The sequence below is a fragment of the Salvia hispanica genome, chromosome 5 (genome assembly GCF_023119035.1).
Source record: "Salvia hispanica cultivar TCC Black 2014 chromosome 5, UniMelb_Shisp_WGS_1.0, whole genome shotgun sequence".
NCBI lineage: Eukaryota > Viridiplantae > Streptophyta > Magnoliopsida > Lamiales > Lamiaceae > Salvia > Salvia hispanica.
This window is the reverse complement of record NC_062969.1, coordinates 27,593,518-27,615,680: the sequence shown is the minus strand read 5'-3', so window position 1 is coordinate 27,615,680 and position 22,163 is coordinate 27,593,518. Positions and strand designations below refer to the sequence as shown.

Below are 22,163 nucleotides of genomic sequence, written 5' to 3'. Positions count from 1 at the left end.
TGTTTTGGGGTTGGCAAAACACCCGCCCGCGTGTTTCTTTCTACATTGCGCGGCTTTCTTAAAACGATCATAACTCTCTCATCCGAACTCTGTTTGGGGCGTGTGAGGTACCCACGCGAAGGTATTTCGACGATGAAGATGATGGTGGTCTTGGATCAGAATTTGGATACCGTCTCAGTAGGCAGATTGGGATTTGAACAGACCTCCGAATCTGGCTTGGCTCCTTGCCATATCTCCACCTTCTTTTCGGACCCCAATCAACCCATAGCCCTCGATGTCGTTGCATCCTATGATTATGAATACCCAGATTCACATCAGTTGCGGTGGAAGGAGGAGCAAGATTAGAGCTAGAGGAAGGAGGCAGAGTTGACAAATTATAGTCATCCTTAACAATTAGTCTACGATTCGTGTAAAAGTAGGGCCTAGGGGATTGTACAATATACGTAGCACTTGATTTTTCAAATCCGTCCACCAATTTTAATCATAAATTAGGTGTCCCATTATTTGATATTAATAAAGATGGTCACACCAGTTTTTTACAAAATACTCTTCAATTACATCTATTTGTTTATGATGATCTTATATAATATTTCTTCCGTTCTATATTTATAGTTATTTTTTATTTCCGTTCTATATTTATAGAGTTATTTTTTATTTTGGAAAATTTCAAGTTAATTAAGTAAATTCTATTTTTAATAAAAAGTAATTCTTCTTTTTTAATTTATTCTCTCTTCATTTTTCTTATTTTAGTCTCTCTTACTTTTTCCATTATTCATTTAATACACTATTATTAAATTCTGTACCGAAAAGAAATGTCTCTATTAACAAGTAACAGAAGGAGCATTATTTTCTCTTATTTTATTTTTTCTGCACTTTAATTAATTATTTATTACTCCATTCACCTGTTTATGATTATACACTTCTTAGTCGACAAGATTTTAGGAGTTGTTGGTTAACATGATTAATATGGTTAATTGAAAAAAGAAAGAATGGGTATAAGTATTAAATGAAGAGAGAAAGAGATTTGAATGTTTAATAGGAAAAAGAAATAAGTGGTTAGGTATATTAATCGGACATAGAAAGCAACCAAAAATAGAATTGGATCATTTTTGTTGGGATAAACTAAAAAGAAAGTGTTTCATCTTAATTAAGACGAAGGGAGTATTATATTTCTAAAATGAGTACAGAAAATGAAACACTTTTATTATGATAGAACGAAGGGAGTAGTAATTATAATATAGAAGTACGGAGTACTCTCCCCGTCCCAACTAAATTGAGTCATATTCCTCGTTGGGATGTCTTAACATTGTTGAGTCATTTATTCTTTTGATAAAAAAATATCGGATCATTCTTACTTTATTCCATTACCTAGTTACTCTCTCTTATCTCTCCTACTATTTTCCTCTATGTTATTTTACATAATTTTCATTTAATTAATTCAACACTATTTATTAATCTCTGTGCCTAAAAATTTTGTACTCAACTTAGTTGGAATAAGAGAATATTACATAATAAATAAATATTTTTATATGTGATATAATTAAAATATTGAAATTGTTATTGAGACATACATGGAGACAGAAGTTTGTAGGTGAAAGTATTACTCCCTCAGTCCCAGATAATTTGGGACACTTTGACCCGGAACGGATTTTAAGAAACCTAATGGAAAGTGAGTTGAAAAAGTTAATGGGATGTGGGTCCTACTTTTAAAGTATTAGTTTTATAATAGAATGTGAGTAGGAATGAGTTAGTGGAATATGGGGTCCACTACCAAAAATGGTAAAAGTGAAGTGGGACAAATTATGTGGGACGGCCCGAAATGGAATACTGGGTCGAATTATCTGGGACGGAGGGAGTATATAATTCGGATTCGGATCTCCTACGATGCTTCTTTTCTCTATGGGGGCTATTGTTCCATACGGTTTAATATTTAATTTATAAATTTTTAAATTGAAATAGTATTTTTATTTATTACCCTCTCCGTTCCGTAATAATTGTCACTTTTATCAATTAAAATCCGTCTTATAATAATTGTCACACTTCATTTTTATCATAAATGGTAAGTAGGTCTCATATTCCACTAATTCACTTCACTCACATTTTATTATAAAATTAATATAAAAAAGTGGATTTTTTTTACCTTTCTTAAAATCTATAGTTATAAGAGCATCCGCAGCGGTAGCAGGGACGGTGCTCGTCCGTCCGTGCCGCTGAGCACATAGCTGTCCGTCCGCCGCTGAGCCTCGTCCGTCCGTGCCGCTGAGCACCATTACGTGGCAGCTTCTGATTGGCCAACGGCATAGCCGTTGGCAATTTCGTTTTTTTATTTTTAATTTTAAAAAAATTTGAAATTTATTTTAAAGAATGTTTTTAAATAAAAAAAAATATTCTTCCACTTCCCAAAAAAATATATCCGTTTTCTACCCACTTTCAATTTATTTTAAAAAAAAAATTCCCCAAAATTCACATTTTCATCTATAAATACCCCTACTCCAACACAAAAAAAATCACATTCTCATCTATTATCTATTCTATCATCATCTACATTCTCTCATCTTTTTCCTCATACTCTCTCAACTAAATTCCCACCACACTACACAATGTCCGGCTCCGGGGATCACCCCTCCGGCAATCGCGGTTGGAACCACGATTGGTTCGACTCCGAGGCCGGATATAGTCCGGAAACCCAATTTACGGCCCCTCCTCAAACCCAAGGTTCGCAAGCTCCGGGTGGCTACCGTCCTTACCCGTTGCACGACCTAACGCCCCCGGGTTCGGGTGGGCACCCGAACCCCGATCGAGAGGGAGCAGCAGCTCTACTCCTACTCCTACTTCTGTTCCTACTCCTCCTGTTCGTGGCACCCGCATCCCATACACTCCGGATGAGATGATGGCGATGTTCAAAGCATACTTGGCAGTCTCCGAAGATCCGGACGTCGGCACGAACCAAACCGGAGATACGTATTGGTGGCGCATCACTCGCCTCTACAATGAAACCCGGCCGGCGGGAACCATCTATCGCAATGATAGTATGGTTCGCAATTGCATGTTTAGATGCAACGAGGCAATCAGGAAGTTCCAGGGGATTTACCTCCAGGAAGAGCGGTCGGGGGGGAGCGACACGAACAAGCTCGACATCATCACTGCCGCCTTGGCGGCATACCAACGGGAGGAATTCAAACTGTTCAAGTACCTCGATTGTTGGCAGGAGGACCGCCAACATCCGAAGTATATGGGCGGCATAGTAGCATCCTCCTCCAGCAAACGGTCCAGGTCGGTTGCCCTATCCGACGGCGCCTCCGATGATGTGGCTACCCAGCTTTCCGGAGCTAACTTGGGTAGCCCCGACGCTGGCCCGAGCAGTTCCCGTTGGCAAGGAAGGAAGAAGGCGGCGGCCAATCGCCCCCGCCGTCGCGCCTCGACTCCATCCGCCCCCGCCGCCCCCGCTCCCTTTGTGCCTCCTCCACCCCCGAACAACACGTTATGGGCCATCTTGAGTCAACTCTATATGAACGATACGTCTCGGATGACTCCGGATCAACTTGCAACACATGAGCAAATGATCCGGGGTCTCAAGAGGCAATTGGGGATAGAGGACTAGTCTTCCACGTGTGTAATTTTTAATTTGTAGGATTTTAATTATGTATTTTTTATTTTCTAGGATTTTAATTATGTATTTTTATTTTTTAGTATTTTAATTATGCAATTTTTATTTTTTATGATTTTAATTATGTAATTTTTTATTTTTAAATGTATTTTTATAATTTTGAAATGTTTTTAATAATTGGAATATTTAAATTGAATAATAGAATAATGGGACCCTTGAGCTTGTCCTTAGCTAAGAGCACGGATGTGGGTGTTGTGCTCTTAGCTAAGAATAAGGAGTAAAAATGGGTCCGGGCCCACCACCATACTTTTAGATAAGAGCACGGATGTAAATGCTCTAATAAGAGTGATTATTGCGAGTAAAAGGGAATATAAAATATAAGCAGCCCATTGCAATGGAGAGGAGCATGGTAGAGGATTCAATGTCATAATTTTGTGATGTGACCATGACGTGAGTTGAGTAATACGTGGAGATTGTGAATCTGACATTTAGTGGGGTAAGGATCCCCTGCTATGGTCGCACCACAGCACGGCTGCTGTGCCAATTAAACGGCTGCTGTGCCAATTAAACGGCACTGACTTTTACTAGTAAATAAATTTTATCACTTAAAATTATTTTAACTTAAATCGAGTATTACATAAATGTAATATCTATATATTGAATACTGCTTTTACAATTCTAATTTATTTTTGACTAAAAATTTATCAAATTTGAAAACTCATTTTATTTTTGAATTCAGGGATAAATATTGGCCATTTCCATAATTTTGAAACTCGAATAATTGAATATAACATTTCAATTTTCTCTATTGTTCCATAATGGTGAAATTGGAACTAATATAACAAAATAAATAAATAAAAAATATGATATGAAAAAAATCATAGTATCATTTTTTATACATTAACATGTTTTAACACTCCAGATATAATAACATCACTCTATCAAGAGACAAAAGTTGTATTGTTGTTTTATTATATTTGATTTTTTTTCATATTAATTTCTATTTTTAGCAATGTGGCACAACTAAGAAAAATTAAAATAGTTATATAATTTTATATTTCAATTTTCTATAAAATCAATAAGAAGTCCCAAAAAATACCTTAAGTTATTAACTCTCAACAATATTACACTAAAAATTAGTTAAACAATAATACAATGGGAGTTTCAATTATTTTTTAGTGTAACATTAGTGATTTAGATTAATAAAATTTAATATATATAAATGACTTTTCGAATTTGGTAACCTCCAATTGCTATCACAACTCTATCGAGTGTTAAATAATAATTTATTAATAATACATTAATTTATCATAATATTAAATAGTAAATTAAATAATTCATAAATTGTAATGAATAGTTATAATTAATCATTATTTGAATAAAATTATTATCCAACGTAAACCACCAAAATCATGTTGAAGCTATTTGGAAAGAGTAAAGTTGTACAAGTTAGTAAATGAAAAGGTAAGTACCGTAGCTAAATAGATTAATAGATAATGAAAAAGGGTGTAGTAATTGATCCAAACGGTGCCGTTTAATTGTGTAACATCCCAAAAATAGGCCTAGAAGAATATTATTTTTTTCGGATAAGAGAATGAGTGATTTAATCTTTCTTTTTATGCATTAACTCAATAACTGATTAGGATAAATATTTTATGAAAAATAGCATGGAATTAAATTAAATAATTTGAATTGCTATGGACTTAGAGATAAAGGAATATATATAATATATTAAATATATTAAATTAGCTTGGGAATTTATATGAGCAATTAGAATTGATATTACTAAACTTACGAGAAACAATCAAATGCAGTATCGATTCTTTTCCCTAAGTATAGGGATATTAGTATTGGTTAAAGGAAATAATTAATGAATTAAAACAAAGAATATAGGAGAAAGTTGTGGGGAGATCGTGTATCCTCTAGAAGGTGATGATATTTTTTGTGTTTCCTAAAATAAATAATAATGAGAAGAAAAAAAAACCTCTTCATCTTGGGGAGCAGGGGGGAAAGGGAGGGGGAGGAGGAATAGCTTCTCGAAGTCTTCTTCCAGCTTTCGATTTCAGTCCTCATCCTCTCACTCACCATCCTTCGAGCAATTGCTGCTAGTAACTGCGGTTTATCCCCAACCCACACGAGCCCTTATTTCCTCTTCCTTTCTCTTAAGTCACCATTAGAGGTAAGTTTCAAGCTCAAGGATTTGTCTCCTTGTTCGGTTATAGCAAAAGAAACAAGGTAAGGAAATTAACTGCCCTGTTCATTAGAGCCCTATTTGTAGACTTGGTGATAAAAATGAAGAAAACTACAAAGCCTTTAAATAAAAAGACGAACACACCTCTTGAGTTCGGTGAATACTGCTCTAATTGACGAATTAGTTATAGAACTAGCAAGAAAATAAAAGTAAATAGAAATTGTGGACAAAAATGATAGATGGCCGAAAACATGTATAGGATTTATGCTTGTGTGATAAATATTGCGATTAATACTCAAATTATGATAAGATGGTTTGTTATGAATATATATGATTATGCATGTAACTGATCGATTTCTTGAGATATAGTCGACGTTATATGATTGCTCTTTGGTATGCATGACTGTATGTGAAGATTATTCACCCTACACGGGTTACTGGCACCCTCATATGGGTTAATGGTACCCTATATGGGTTATCGTCACCCCTGTGTGGGTTATCGTCACCCCTATGCGGGTTATTGGCACCCTCATATGGGTTATCGTGAGTAGATTGTTCAAGTACTTACTATTTGAGATCGAACAATATATAGTTGTTGATGGTAAATGACAATGTATGACAGTGTTGATGATTAAAAGGTTATTAATGATAAATATTAATTATATTAGGTGATTAGTGATTGGCTTAACAAGCATAGGGGTCTTAAAAATTACTGCTACGGCATATTGTTTTTATTTGAATTGGGAATTAATGGTGAGTATAGTGCAGGTTGCTAAGTTCTGGATCCCTCTCGTTGTTTTGTCTGCCTCAACACTGCGTGTGCTATCTGTATCATTTATCATCTTTTGGTTATAAATCTATTTTGTCAGGCTAGAGAATATGTGTATCTAACTTTTGTATATTAGATTCAGCTATATTGTAAATTATCTAAAAACCAGAATTAGACTTAATGTGTTTTGCTATGAATATTCTTTTGATGTGCCTGGTAAAAATGGATTTTAAATTTATCGGGTTTTACGGTATCAGAATTGTGACATCTCCTAGCCGGGCGGTTGTCGTTCGGAAAGGGGGTGTTACAAGTTGGCACAGCCGTTCCTGCTGTATTTCTACCACAGCAGGGGATCCTCTCCCATTTTGTGTCAACGTTTGAATAAGCATGCAATTGTAATATATTTTGTAACCTTTTAATTCTTTTGCAATCTAAAATTAACATGAAATTTGGAAATAGAATAACAAAGTAAGAGATATATTTAAAAGTATAAGCAAATAAAAAATTAAATAATAATATATTTAATAAAAAAATATTTTATTCGTATTTTAAGTTACCATAAGAATATACACTTTTTTTTTTTAATTCATAAGAACTCATACTTTGGCTCGCTTGGCTAAACCGTGTGAACTTATCTTTTGGCAATGTCTTTTGAGTTATGACGACAATATATATTATGACATCAAATTAAAATTTATCTATCTCAATTTAATTTGGGCGGAAAATCAATTGAGGAAATATCACGACAATATAGAAGTTTATGTATAAACCAAAAGAACTAGTAGGTGAAAAGAAAACCCAATTTCGACACTCCCTTGAATTAACAACCAATAACATAAAGATGGAAGTTTGTTCTACACCACGTTATCTATGGGGATTGTGTATAAACATACTTATTTCTATATGGACTTGTTTAATGGTTCGTGTTAAAATGATAACTATTAAAGTGACATCGTGACACCATATATCCAGCAATATTATAAACGCTACACAACAATATTATAAACGATATAGATTGCTGTATAGCGTGTTGGATATTGCTGGCCGAGAAAAAATTGTTGTATACATTGTTGTATATTGTTGGCCGAGATTTTTGCACTTGAGCATTTTCTTTTATTGTCATGTAACAGCTTATTACTCGTCCACGTGCATAAATGATTGGCTAGGAATGGTGGTATAGTGTTATTTTAAGAGGTGTTGTCATTTTAACGCACGCCTTGTTCAATTGTTATTATTACTTGTAATTAAAAGTCATAATTAATTTTATTTTTTGTTTGATTGTATTTTTTTCAAAGAGGTCATAAGTATCTGTAATAATTTGAGAATTATGTAAGACTATGAGGAAGAAATAAAGTGCTCCCTCTGTCTCACTTTAAGAGTCTAATTTGAGTTCGGTACAAGATTTAAGAAATGTAACCTCATACTTTTTCTACAACATCTCCTACTCCACCCCTCACAAACATAAAATATGATGGTGGGCCCATTACTTATGTTTGTGAGGGGTGGAGTAGAAGATGTTGTAGGTAAAGGATGAGGTGATCCACACTGAAAGGCAAGTTGGTAAAAAAATATAGTGGAACGTGAATAAATGTAATATGGGTGTCTTGACCGGGTGAATCCCTTGTTCGGGGTCAAAAAGCGTTTCATAAATGTGGTATGGACCTATTGACCGGGTGATTCCTTTGCTCGTTTATATATTTATTATGTTTTGTTGGTACTAAATTAAGTAATTAGCCTTCTAATAAAGATCGATCTTTGTACATTGACACATGAAATGACATTTATTGATACGAGTACAACTCCTCGTCCATCGGAGGCTGCACCAGTCGGGGAGGACCCGCTGGAGACTAGCACGAACGATATACCTGATCCGTCGGAGGCAGAGCAGAGCAGCAAGGACGAGATGGAAGAGCCCGGGTGGCCGTTGGGACAAAGAAGGGAAGCCGGCATGGTTCGAGATTATGTTTCACACTAGATTTATTATTAGCTACACTTTATTGCTTTAATTATTGTTTTACATTATTTTTGAACTATATAATTTGGAACTTTTGAGTCAAGTAAATTATAAGCTCCGTTTCGAATTTTCTTATTGGTTTTTTTCCGAAATGATCGAGTCGAACCAAACCTAGAGTCCTTAGTATAAATAGGAATTCTGTATATTGAAACCTCAAGAATCAATACAACAGAAATTCCTTATTTTCGTTTCTTTACTTTACGCACAAGCAGCCGCCACCAACCCTAGTTGGGCGGAATACTTCCGGCAATCACGCTTCGTCGCCACTCGCCACTGATACGGTCTCTCCATATCATCTATCTTTCTTTAAATAGCTAAACTCTCTCGAAAATTGTACTCCTTATTTTTTAGTTATTTTATTTGGGTATGTCCCACAATTTTATTTTTTTTTAAGTTTTTCATTCTTATATTTTATTAATTTTTAAAAGATTGAGAAAGTATATCAACGATCTATTCGAAATTTCTTACGTGACAGAAATATTTAGCCTAGTCTTAATAAAATAGCACCAAACGTCACACGATAAGCGAACGTGACATTTAAAACTTTATACTAGGAGTAATATAGTACTATTATTACTATTAATTATTTGGGGTTGTAATTTATTGGTCTGTAGTTTAATTTTGTTACACGAAGTTGGGAATTCTTTTAAACAAATGTAACGTTGAGGATTTGCCATAGAGGTTGTAGTAACAATTTAGGTTTATAGGTGTGTTTACATCATTGTATACTTTGAAAATTATAGGGGTATTGATTTTCAATTTATTGAAAAATTATTTTCAGCAGATGAGGCAATGGGAGGATAAATAAAGACAGTTGAGTACCAATGCTATAGTCTATAATGGTGAGTATTATTGAAAAGATTAAATTCATTGTGAAATTAAGCATAATTACTTTAGTATCTATACATTTGAGTTGAGTACCAAAACTCTGGTGTAGATCCAGATAGATTCAGATTTGCTAGAGAGACCTCGTTTGGCCATAGACATTTGCATTTCTGGAGCTGCTCGCCTCTTCTTCTCTGGATTGTAAGATATTTATTTTCTTTTTACATTTATTTTTTCACCACTTACCATGATATTTCTAGCTAAATATTTTAAGTTTCAGTGATTAATTTATGTTTTGTTGGGCAGGTGTTTCTTCCTAAGTGGATGACTACCTTACACTTAGGCATGGATTTATATTTTATAACAATTACTTGATTTCATGTATGTGTTCTAACATCTCAAAAAAGAAAACGTATATCAATAACAATGACATTAAACTGTTTAAATTCAGGAACATTTAACCCTCAAATCAAGGAATCATTCGATTTCCAGATATACATAAACAAAGCACTTGAAGAAGATTTCAAAGCCATGTTGGAATAAGATTAGGAGAAAAGAGTTCATTCTCTTCTTTTTTTAGTGCACAGCATTATGGTATGTGCTGTCCTGCTTCTCCTCACAAAAACAAATGGTGAGTCCAAATATATTTACATACATGTTACATATAGTGTCAAATGTCAATTTTATTGGCACAGATTCAAGAAATTGAACAATAAGTTTAAAACACATAAGGTTAAAATTTTGTGGACATTAGAGGATGTGCATCTGATGATGAGGAGACACTGTCACCACTTGTCCAAGTGTAATCAATGTTTGGAACCAAAACTGACTTTGCTTCGTACATGGTTGCTTCTTCGATTTCAGGTGTAACATTTGCAGACAGTTGAGATATAGTCAAACTTTCCAATTCTCTAGCTACTTCCTTCATGTTTGGCCTCATTCTCCCTGTGATGTTCAAGCACCTTTTTGCAAGCCTTGCAACTGCAATCACCTCTTCTTTCTTAGCTTGCTTGGAAACTTGGGAATCTATTATGGCATCAAGATTGTCTGCTTCCATACATGCAAGAAATCGTGTTGCAAGATTTCTTTCTTGTGATACATCTAAAGATATGGCCCGTTGTCCTGTCAGAAGCTCGACAAGAATTACTCCAAAGCTATAAACATCGCTCTTGTCTGTATATTGGCTCGTCTGGAAATACTCTGGATCTAAATATCCGAATGTACCTTTCACCAGCGTGGTCAGGTGAGTTTGGTCTACTGCAACAAATTTGGATGTTCCGAAATCCGATACTTTGACAACATACTTTTCATCCATAAGGATGTTTGTGGACTTGATGTCTCTGTGATAGATGGGGACTGATGATGCAAAATGTAAGTAAGCCACCGCACCTGCTATATCTGTCGCGATTTTTATGCGCATGTTCCACGAGATTGGAAGTTCTGTTTGATGAATGAGATCAAAAAGTGTCCCATTAGGCACATACTCGTATACGAGGAGAGGAACCTCAAACGCCAAGCAACAACCCAACAATTTGACGACATTCCTATGATTGATTTGTGATAATATCACAACCTCGTTTATGAATTGCTCCACTTGATTCTCATCAACCTCCTTCAGTTTTTTGATTGCTACAATTGTACCATTGGATAGCATTCCTTTGTAGACTACACCTTGCCCTCCTCTTCCAAGAATTCGATTTTCGTTGAAGTTATCCGTAGCTTTCTCTAGCTCCTTTGCTAGAAAAAGCTTGGTTCTTCCAAATGTATCTTCATTTGTTTGATGTTGTAAGAGAAGGCTTTGGAAGAGATTTTCTTTGCGCCTTCTAGTCTCTCGCTTCTTCAGCTCCTTGTGCAACCAAAAACAAATTGGCAAGAGTAACAGAAATCCCAACCCACAGGCCAGACCTGAGATACTCGTCAATTTCAGACAAAATATATATATATATATATATATATAAATCTTCGTAACATGTTAGTATGACTTATTTACCTTCGGATAAATTAAAATAGGCTCGTGATGAAGGCGAAAATAATTTATAAATTTATGTATCTTATCCATAAAAAACTAGATCTAAAAGCCCTAATTTGGTAGGGTTCGGTGGTTCGGTCTTTAAGAGTGGATTTGTGGATAATGAGACTCTATATATATATATATTTATTGATTATATAAATCCAACGTTTTTAATTTATTGTATTTTGTTTCATTGTTAGCATTCTCGGTTGCACATATAATATAGATAATATATGATTAAAACTAAAATTAAGAAAGGGGGACTGAATGAAATTTTACCTATTAATAATTTGATGATCATTTCTGAAGGTGGCTCCCGAGTGCAGCCCTTACCGTTGGACAATCCATCACCATGATATCCTTTTCGACACGTGCAATTAACAGAGCCAGGAGTGTTTGCGCAAATTGAATTTGAATCGCATGGGTTTAGTGTATGATTTGAACATTCATCAATATCTGCCACAGAATCAAACATATAAAATAGAGTACTAATAGATATATACATACGAAGTATTTTTATCACAAGCATAATGACAATCACATATATTTATTTTACAAGAACGTGAAGCTTATCATTATCATTATTATTTGTACGATGCATTTTTATGGCAAGAATAATAATGCTACTAGGTATGTAAATTTTGTAGGTGGATTCTGTAAGTCTATTTTTACACTGTTTAATAGAAAAGTTGAGATAAAGATAAAATATAATAAGAACGCATATTTTAGGTTAGATAATTACCTTATTTATCATGGATTGGAGTTATCTACCCTAATAAATGGACCCTAATTGTTTATCAATTGCTACAACAGATGGAGCTTACGTCATTTGAGGCCCGATCGTCTAAATTTTCATTTGTGTTTCAATTTAATATATTATGCTATATGTTTTTTAATGTCATTACCTATCTACGTGGCTTACAAAACATAAAGCAATGATTAAATTTTTTGTATCAATAAAAAATTTTGTATCGATATGAAACAATGAAGAAATATTTTGTACCCCACATGAACAAAGAGTTAGTGAGATCGAAAATAAATATAATGGATTGTTATAAAATGAAATACAAATGAAACTTTTTATATGATTTATTAATATTCAAACTTTTTGTTATAATATGAAATAAAGGTGAAACATGTTGTATGAATTGTGTATTTATATAATCAAAAATACACGACTCATGCAACATGTTTCACTTTATTTTTGATTATATAGTTCTTATGGGCGAAAAATGATGCACCAACCTAGACATCCAGGGGAGAGGTAAGGGTTGCCTTGATATCCTCGTAAGCAGCGGCAATTGTAGCCACCAACATCAGAACCAAAATCAACACATTCACTATTCTCTGCACACACGTAAGTTGAACGACTTTGATTTGCGCGGCTGCAACTCTCGCCTCCGATTCTCCAATCCAGCACCACTCGCGGCGTATAATTCCCAAACCAATTCTTACTCTCTCCTCGTAAAGACTTTGAATCAGTCAGTTGGGTGAGGCGTCGATCTATGTCGCCCTTTTCTCCTAGAAAGGCGTAGCTGCAGTTGAAAAGCTTTCTGTCTCGCCCCCACTTTTGGTGTAGATCTGCTAATGTTAGTGAAACTATAGTTGTTCCTGCACTTACATTTTATCATCATTGCACAATAAAACTTACCAAATACTAGTACATTTTTTCTACGTAAAATAAACTACTCCCTCCGTCGCGTCTCATTTGCTTTGTTACTACTTTTAGTAATTGACCCCACATTTCATTAACTTTGTTTCACTCACATTTTACTCGAAAACTAATATATAAAAACAGGATATCTTCCACTAACTTTTTCCTCTCATTTTATACTACATTTCCTAAAATCCGTGTTCGACAAATTGGTCTTGTATTGGTAGATTGAGGGAAGTTTCATTTTTCCATTTTAGAATGTCAACCAAAACTAGTCTCATTTCTAAAAATGAAAATTTTCTGTTTCATACTTTAATCACTTGTTCATTTGTTCTCTTCTTTGTCATACTTTACTTACTTTATCTCCATATTTCTTACTAGGGGTGTTGAAACGGGTACCCGCGGGTACCCGCACCCGATTTCAGCCGAAATTGTTGTCCCGATACTCGCCCCGCATTGTGTCGGGTATTACCCGATACCCGAGTCGGGTATCCCGCACCCGACACGGCGGGTACCCGACCCGACCCGATTTTTTTGTAAATCATTTTTTTATTATTTGTATATTCCAAACTTGTTGATCGCCATCCATGATAATGTAAGTATTTTTATGCATGCTAAAAACACATAAAATAAATCCACAAATCATTAAGCATCGAAAATTTATAATTTAATAAGTATTTGTATAGGCAACTGTATGTATATTGAATATGTGTGTGTAGCATATGCTACCGTTTACATTAATAAACTACTTATGCTAATGTATAGTAGTATATAATATTGGTAATTGTATGTTGAAAATCACGATTTATTCTTAATAGAGGAAAAAAGAAAAAAGTTATATGTTGAATGTGAGTCACTGATCGAGATAATTTAAAAATTATACTATTAATATTAAAAATTACAAAATATCAAACTAATCGGGTAATTTTCGGGATTATCGGGTATCCCAAAATCCAAAATATGATTACCCGATCCCGACCCATTACCCGTTTTCATCGGGTAGCGGGTACCCAATACCCGACGGGTATCGGGTCGGGTGTGCGGGTACCCAATACCCGCTACCCGTTTCGACACCCCTATTTCTTACTTTACCTACTTTTTTCTTCTTCCTTTTTACTTTATCAATTTTTTCATTAAAACTCGTGTCATTTATAAATGGAAGTATGGAACTACTCCCTCCGTCCCCAAAAAATAGGAACTTTTAAAAAACACAGGTTTTAATGCAAAATTGATTAGGTAAGAGGGGGGTCAAAAGAAAAGTGTGTATATGGAAAAAAAGTTCTCACCTTATTAGAGAAAAAAAACTTTCCTAAAATAGAAAATTTTAGAAAAAGAAAGAGTTTCTATTTTTAAGGAACAGACAAAATATTTTTTTGGAGAGAGGGCGTAATAAATTGAATGAAAATGAATTAGGAACATGGAGTCCACTAAAAAAATGGTTAAAAATAAAATGGGATAATTAATACGGGATGAATCATGCAAAGGGGCGGAGGGCGTATGATAGCGACATTGTTTCTCGATTCTAAGAGAGACGATTTACCTTTAGGAATAGGCGTCTGGCAACAGCCGCTACCGAGCTCATTGGCATCACTACTATTTGGACAAATCGCAGCTGAACCATTATTGCTGTCACAAACAGCTGTGCACCCGCCGGCGAATTTCCGGCCGCTGGCTTCTCCGTTGAACGCCACAGCGTCGTCGCAGCCGATAGCAATAACCCGGTTCCCATCCGAGAACGTGTATTGACCTCCTCCACTAATATCGTAATTCACTATAAACCCCGCATCCAGCCCATCTATTCCAGTTTGGGTGTAGCAAGACCAAACCAGGTTGGCTAAATTAATCCGAACTTGAAATTCCTTTATTTCAATCAGCTCTGTACCACTCCGAACACTAATGAGGAGCGCTTTGGGAGGATTGGAAAGATTATCGCAACTTATGTTGAATGACGAATCTAAAGAGCAATCCGACCCGACTCCGAACGGGAATGGTATCGGTAAATTTCCACACCGATCGGGGCAGCCGGGCCGGCTGATTGAATTGGAAAGTGTCGGTTGTGATGGAAGGAGGACTAAGATTATTGCAAGAGGGAGGAGAGAGACTTGACAAACCATGCTTATTCTAAACAATCAGTTTAGACTTGCTTGCTTCAAATATATATAGTGCCATAGTGGTAAGTACTATAGTAACGAAGAGTTAATTGATCTTCACCAATTTTTCAACTGCAGTCTTCTATAAAGTATTTTAATAATATAGGTGGTCGTTGTCCAGAGCGGTGTCCCATTATAAATAGAGGTGGTCCATACTAGTGTCCCACAAATTATACTGGTTTACCTATTCCCTACCTATGTCTTATTTTGTTGGTTTAGTTGTACTTTTATAATTCAAGTGCCTAGTTAATATTTTGGTTTTTTTTTAATTAATAGTAATTAAAACATATTTAAGGGGGAAGAATTGACCAACAGCTCGTGATCAATTCACATCTGAAAGAAGGAATGATTAAGAGAGGGTATGAATCTTAGGGGCTTTGGAGTTAAATTATACGTATTAGGAGGAGACTCCGGTAATCGAAACTAATCCACGGATTGGGTGCACTCGAGAGGCCTAGTCTAATTAAGTGATTCCCTAGTAAGCTTAGAGATAATTATAGGTAGCATATGCATGCATTGAGTGAGTTTACATCTCTTGTTGTTATCGGATCCAAAATCCTATTTCTTTTTGTCTTGTTAAACAATAGTTATTTGCTTATTTTCTTAAATTCTTGCTTTTATAGTTTACTAGTTAAAGAGCAAAAGCATCTTTTCATTGGCGATTAATGTTTGGGGATCAATAATTTTAACTTGTCACTGACTACTTAACCCCGTACATATTCGGGAGATACCTTAAGCTAAAAGTAGTTCCAGTCATATATATCAAGAGTCTCTCAGGAAAGATGTTGAACGAGTATTTGGAGTCATACAAGCCCGTTTCAGATTTCTTCAAAGGCCACGTCTTGTCTGGGGCAAGATTTTGATGGAAAAAATTATGATGGCTTGTGTTATAATGCATAATATGATAGTACAAGATGAACAAGACACATATCAAAATTATTACAATACACCTACAAGAGTACAATCCGAAAATGTTGAACTTTGCAATGGATTGCAAGTTTTTCCGCTTGTATGACCAATAGAGATCAACTTCGCAATTGAGAAGATCATATTGCCCTTTACGAAGACAGACAGAACACAGATGGGAAAATTTTTGCAAACACAATAATAGAGATATTCAGGACAAGGCCATGAAGACGTCTCCCATGGTATATTTTCCAGGTTCAACTTCTACGACGTCTACCTCGTCAAGGATTTACCCAAATTCCAAGTGGGGTACAAGCTTAGTTGTTCGAAGAGGACAAAGCTCAGCGCTGGCGGCAGCTACACCAACAATGACCGGGCAATACGATGGACTTGAACTTTCCTATGGAAGAGAGTTTGGCACACAAAGAGTCGTCCCACTGACGTTAAGCGGCCAAGAGGAAGGGAAAGGCAAAGGCAATCGAGCAACAAACCTCAACGCCGCTACACAAAGACCCGACCCTCGATGGCTTGGTCTAGGCATCGTTGCAGAGGACGTGTTGGACACCGTTAGGTTACTCTTCGTGACCCAGGGCGAGGAAGAGAGAAAATTCCACCAGCAACTCATCAACAACCTTACCAAACAATTGGGATTCAATTGATCTGGTTTATTTGTTTATTCTACTAGTTTTTTTTTTCTGTGTATTTTTTCTTTGTAACTTTTTTTCAAAATTAAGTATGTTTTGTGAAAATGTGCGGATTTTTTATGGAAGAATTTAAAGCGCTATTGCATGTGATATGGATGGAAGATGAAATGTTGATGTTACAAGGGGGAAAGGATAGACGAATTTATAGGGCGAGTTTAAGGGTACTAGTGTGAATGCCTATATAGTTAAAGTAGAGAGAAGAAAACAAGACAAATATTAAAGTACAGAAGAGTCTATTGTATTTTATTATTTGTCTTACTTTATTCTCTCTACACTTTAACTATTTAATATTGTTTTCCTAAAACTTGTGTTTAAATGAAGTGTCTCTCTTATCGTGGGATGGAGGAAGTAATTCATTTTTCTTATTTTATGTAATTTTGTACTCCCTCTTGGCTTTATCTCATTTTAGCAATCTTAGTTGAGTTGTGCACGGGTTATAAGAAATGTAAAGGAAAGTTGGTGAAAAAAAATAGTGGAAAGTGGGTCATATTACTACTACCTCCGCCCCTAATAATTTGTCGCTATTTGACCCGACACGAGTTATTAGAAATGTAATAAAAAGTAGGTTGAAAAAATTAATGACATGTGGATCCTACTTGTATATATTAGTTTTATAATAAAATGTGAATGCGAATGAGTTAGTGGAATGTGGGATCCACTAGCAAAAATTTTAAAGTGAAAGGTGAAAATTTTTTTAGGGACGGACGAAAATGAAAATAAGTGACAACTTTCAGAAACGGGCGGAGTATTAGTTTTATAATAAAATGTAATTGAAATGAAGTTAGTGGCCTCTATTACTATTTATGGAAGATTCTATTGTGGACTTCTATTGTGGGACAGAATACAATCGAACACTGGGCTGCTAAAGTGAGACGAAGGGTATTATTTTTTAATTTTTCTTATTTCAGTAATTTTATTATGATTTTAGATTTTAATCAATTTACATAAATTTTTTATATTGAAAATATTTAATAAATAATTATAAATCACTTATTTATATAAATATTTGATATGAAAATAATTTTATTATATTACATATAGGTTATTTGTGGACCGTACGTGGAAGTAAAACTATATTAATTTGAGAGTTATGATGATTGTGAGAGAGAAATCATAAATGTGGTATGGACCTCTTGACCAGGTGTATCCCATGATCGAGTCAAAATACATTTATAAATGCGGAATGGATCTCTTGACTTGGTGAATCCATTGATCAGTTCAAAGTTGGAATGCTGTCATTATATGGTGCCAGGATGTCGATGTACTAATTGTAATAATTTGTTAGACTAATTATCAATACTATAAAAATAAGGATATTTTTTATTTTGAAATATTAAATAAAAATACTTTTTTATTTTTTGTCATTTTCTTTTCTGCCACATTCTCTATTAATAATAATATAATTATATTTTCTTTTTATCTTTTATTGCATTAATTTTTGTGTCTTCTTAAATATCAATATTTTTATAGGACGGAGGAAGTAAACTTATATTATATTTCAAGTGTAGATTAGTTTAAACTTAACCGCAGTATATAACAAACTGACCTCTTTTTTTTATTATTAAACTAATATTTAATGGTCGTCCAAGCTGCATGGATTTACTTTTTAACACTTTTATCAATTAATTAAACGATCTAATAATGCTTTATGCTTTTATATGCGTTAACTTATAATGTACTAGTATTACTATACAGTATAAACGATCATGATTTATGACAGCAGTTACAATACTCCTCTTTAGGCCTGCTTATTCGGCCGGTTCCGGTTCTATCCGGTCCGGTTGACCGGGTACCCGGTTACAAATTTTCATAAATTTGGGAACCAGAACCGGAATCGGATCCGGCCGATTCCGGTTCCGAACCGGTCGGGTAAGAACCGGTCGGTTCCGGTTCCGAACCGGAACCGATTTGTAGTTTTTTTTTAAAATAATTCAACATATAGAAAATAACAATTAATACCGAAAAATTCAAATAAATACAAATCAATAAAATAACAATATTCATCATCCAATTTTCCAATACCTAAAAACTATAATTCAATAAATACCTAAAATAGTTAATACCTAAAAGTTCAAATAAACATAAAAAAATGCAAATCAACAAGATAACAATATGCATCAACCAATATTTAAATACCTAAAACAATAATTTAATAAATTACTAAAAAATCTAACACTAAAAATTAAAATCTATGCACAACAAAATACGACTATACAACTAATATTCTAATAAGGCAATAATATTCAAAAGACCAAAATTTTAATTACTCTATTTTGATTTTAGAAAAAAATCGATATATTAATACATTTAATCATTCACTTTAAACTTGATTATTTTAATAAAAAAATCTTAATTAATTATGAGTTATTTTTTAAAAAAATCAATTATTTTTGAGTTATTATAATAGGAGCGAATCAACAAATGGTGCGAAAGATTGAAGATTGATCACAAAAAGTAATAGTACTTTCGTTTTGCAAAGGCAGAAATCACTTTTGCTAATAGGATAATCAAAAATATTTTAAGAATAATAAAACAAATGAAATATCCTTAGTTTAATATTTTAATTTATATTTTAATTTTATAATCTCTAAAATTGATATATATTATTCGGTTCCGGGTAAGAACCAGTCGGTTCCGGGTAGAACCGGAATCGAAATTTTCGAAAGCATAAGAACCGGAACCGGAACCGAAACCGGTTTTTCCGGTTCCCGGTTCCTCAATTACCCGGCCGGTTCCGGTTCCGGTACCGGGTACCCGAGAACCAGAGAACCGGTTAAGCAGGCCTACTCCTCTTCGAAACGACAGAAAATTGGATAATAGTCGATACCATCTAGAAAATTGAGCAATTAATTCCACGAATGAAAATAATTAATTTTATAATGACTTTACAGTTGTAAGTATTTAATTAGCTACGAATTAAGCGTAAATCAATATGAACATTATCATCATTTTATAATGGAAATCAAAATTTGCCGATCTCAGTTTAATGCTTATATTATTTCGATGTTTTCGATTGAATTTAAGTTGTAGTCTATAAAGCCCACCAACGCCATTTTTCTCTCTCTTTTTTTCTACTTTGTTGTTCAATGGGTTTAAGCTTCACTTTGCGATGCAACCCGTAAGCTTTTTTTTAAGAGATAATTTTGAAGATAGATGATTTACAATCCAGGTGTTTGGCTAACATTTTGTTTTATTCTTATTCATGGGAATCGAGAGGTACATGTTTAAGTTAGATGGGATCAAGTTGGGTCGAAAAGCCCACACGCGTGCGTCGGCGCCGCCCGCCCGCCTTGCCGTGCCAAGCCGAGCCACGTCGCGTCCGTTGACTTGGATCTTGGATCTTGGTCTTTGGATGGTCTTTGGGCTCTTGGGCGCCAAGGTATTACTTTCTGGACCAACGACCTGACCAAGTTGGAGAACTGCCCTGATCAGGCTGGCGGAGTCCAATGCCCTGATCAAGTTGGCAGAGAGTCCAGGTGACCTGATCAAGCTAGCAAAGACTAGCGAGGTGATCAGGCTGGAGCTGGCATAAACCAGTGAACTGATCAGGCTGAGTGCAGACCTGATCAAGTCAAACTCACTTCAGGGATGTACATGTCTAGATACATCCGGGATTCAAAATCCCTAACGTTTTGTAACCCCCGTCGGTTACAGACTCTCCATGATGATAGCCATCAAGGCTGTTGACCCCTGCAGGTGGATGGAGCCTATAAATAGGCTAGTCATTTGTGCATTCTGGAATAACAATGAATACTAGAAATCATTCACAAGCATCATAAGCTCTCTCTTCTCTCTGCATAGTTTCTTTTGTTGAAGCTTTGCCCTCACCTTATTCCTGTTCGCCGGAGCTCGTTTCGATTGCAGTACTGCATCGAACGAGAGGTAGTCATTTTATCTTTGGGGATGAAACGTCAATCCAAAGAGCACTACCGGGGCGTATCTCGTCTTCCGGAAAGAGGTCTCCTCGACTCGGCTAAATATCTTTCCTACGGTTTATTGTTTCATTTTTCTACGTTGTAACTTTGTTTCAGTTTAGTTTCCTATTTGTATTTCTTCTTTGGGTTGTATTACGCTCGGCAAGTATTTATATCTTATAACCCCGGAACCACCAACAATCACAAGACGAGATACTAGCTTTCCTTTGAAGGAGTTTGGACTTTAAATTGAACTAAAACTTTTGAAACAAATAAACCGTAAATATAAGGAAATAGCCGAGTCGAGGAGGCCTCTTTCCGCAAGACGAGATACGCCCCGGTAGTGCTCTCGGATTGGCGTGTCGTCTCCAGCAAAGGTGTTATTTTATGAAAGGTTTAGGTTATAGTCTGTATAATGTATACTCCATTGTAACCACACCCAAAGAGATTTGGGAAAGCCTAGAAAGGAAGTACACTATCGACAATGCTGCCGGTACTGAACATGTTGTAGTGTCCAAGTTTATGGACAACAAGATGGTCGATACTCAACCGGTCATGGAACAAGTTGAAGAGTTCTAGATGATCATCCACGGATTCGTGGCTGAAGGGATGAGCTTGCCCAACAACTTTGTACGGTGCATACTCATCGAGAAACTTCCTCCTAGTTAGAAGGACTTCAAGCACTATCTCAAGCACAAGCGAAAGAAGATGATGCTTGAAGACTTGATCGTGAAACCGCGCATCAAAGCCAACGTGCGCAAGAGCGATCAGAAGGCTAAGGGTTTTAACCCCCTTGATGTCAAAGCCAACTTGTTGGAGCGAGGCGGTCCCTCCAACAAACCCCCTCATCCAAATCATCTTAATGAGAAGGACAAGGGGAAGGGAAAGCAGCCTACAAAGAAGTTTGAAGGCAAATGCTACAAGTGTGGAAAAATTGGCCACTTTGCCAAAGACTGCCGAATCAAGAAGAAGAAGTCGGCAGCCCGCGTCGTTGAGAAGGAGTTCAAGGACTAGGATGAAGACGACCTCGTGGCCGTGGTCACGGAAGAGGTTAACCTTGTTGATAACAAGGGTGGCTGGTACATTGACACCGGCGCTACTGCCCACGTCTGCTCAGACAGAAGCAATTTTGCCTCTACACTGCTGTGGAAGGAATGAAGATCAACATGGGGAATCAAGCATCATCCGAAGTCCTTGGCATCGACAACGTGATCCTCATGATGACGTCTGGCGTAACAATCACGCTAAAGGATGTGTTGCATGTCCCGGACATCCGCAAGAACCTAGTGTCAGGATCAATACTAGTTAATAAGGGGTTTAAACTTGTATTTGAGTCCGATAGGTTCGCATTGTATAAGTTTGAGAAGTCACTCGGAAAAGTTTATGTAACCGATGGACTCTTCAAGCTTAGTGTGGCA

General features: G+C 35.6%; 1 protein-coding gene and 1 long non-coding RNA gene across 2 annotated transcripts; one reads left to right on the top strand and one right to left on the bottom strand.

Moving 5' to 3' along the window:
- Nucleotides 1–5,607: 5,607 nt before the first annotated feature.
- LOC125186516 lies at nt 5,608–6,748 on the top strand. The gene is made up of 2 exons (XR_007170459.1): nt 5,608–5,786; nt 6,567–6,748. It is a non-coding gene; the product is annotated as an uncharacterized LOC125186516 (long non-coding RNA).
- A 3,203-nt stretch (nt 6,749–9,951) lies between these two features.
- On the bottom strand, nt 9,952–15,185 carry LOC125189743 (wall-associated receptor kinase-like 6). Its single transcript, XM_048086982.1, has 4 exons — nt 14,612–15,185; nt 12,663–13,028; nt 11,697–11,873; nt 9,952–11,311 (listed from the first exon to the last, which is right to left on the bottom strand). Exons 1-4 carry the CDS (start codon nt 15,183–15,185, stop codon nt 10,140–10,142), a joined length of 2,289 nt encoding a protein of 762 aa, XP_047942939.1. The 3' UTR covers nt 9,952–10,139.
- Nucleotides 15,186–22,163: the final 6,978 nt, after the last annotated feature.

Excerpts from the sequence above, each read along its gene's own strand:
- LOC125189743 (XM_048086982.1), bottom strand. The coding sequence starts at position 15,185 with ATGGTTTGTCAAGTCTCTCTCCTCCCTCTTGCAATAATCTTAGTCCTC. Across the intron at positions 13,029-14,611 it reads CCAGACGCCTATTCCTAAAG|GAACAACTATAGTTTCACTA; the intron begins GTAAATCGTCTC and ends ATGTAAGTGCAG. Across the intron at positions 11,312-11,696 it reads GATCATCAAATTATTAATAG|GTCTGGCCTGTGGGTTGGGA; the intron begins GTAAAATTTCAT and ends CGAGTATCTCAG.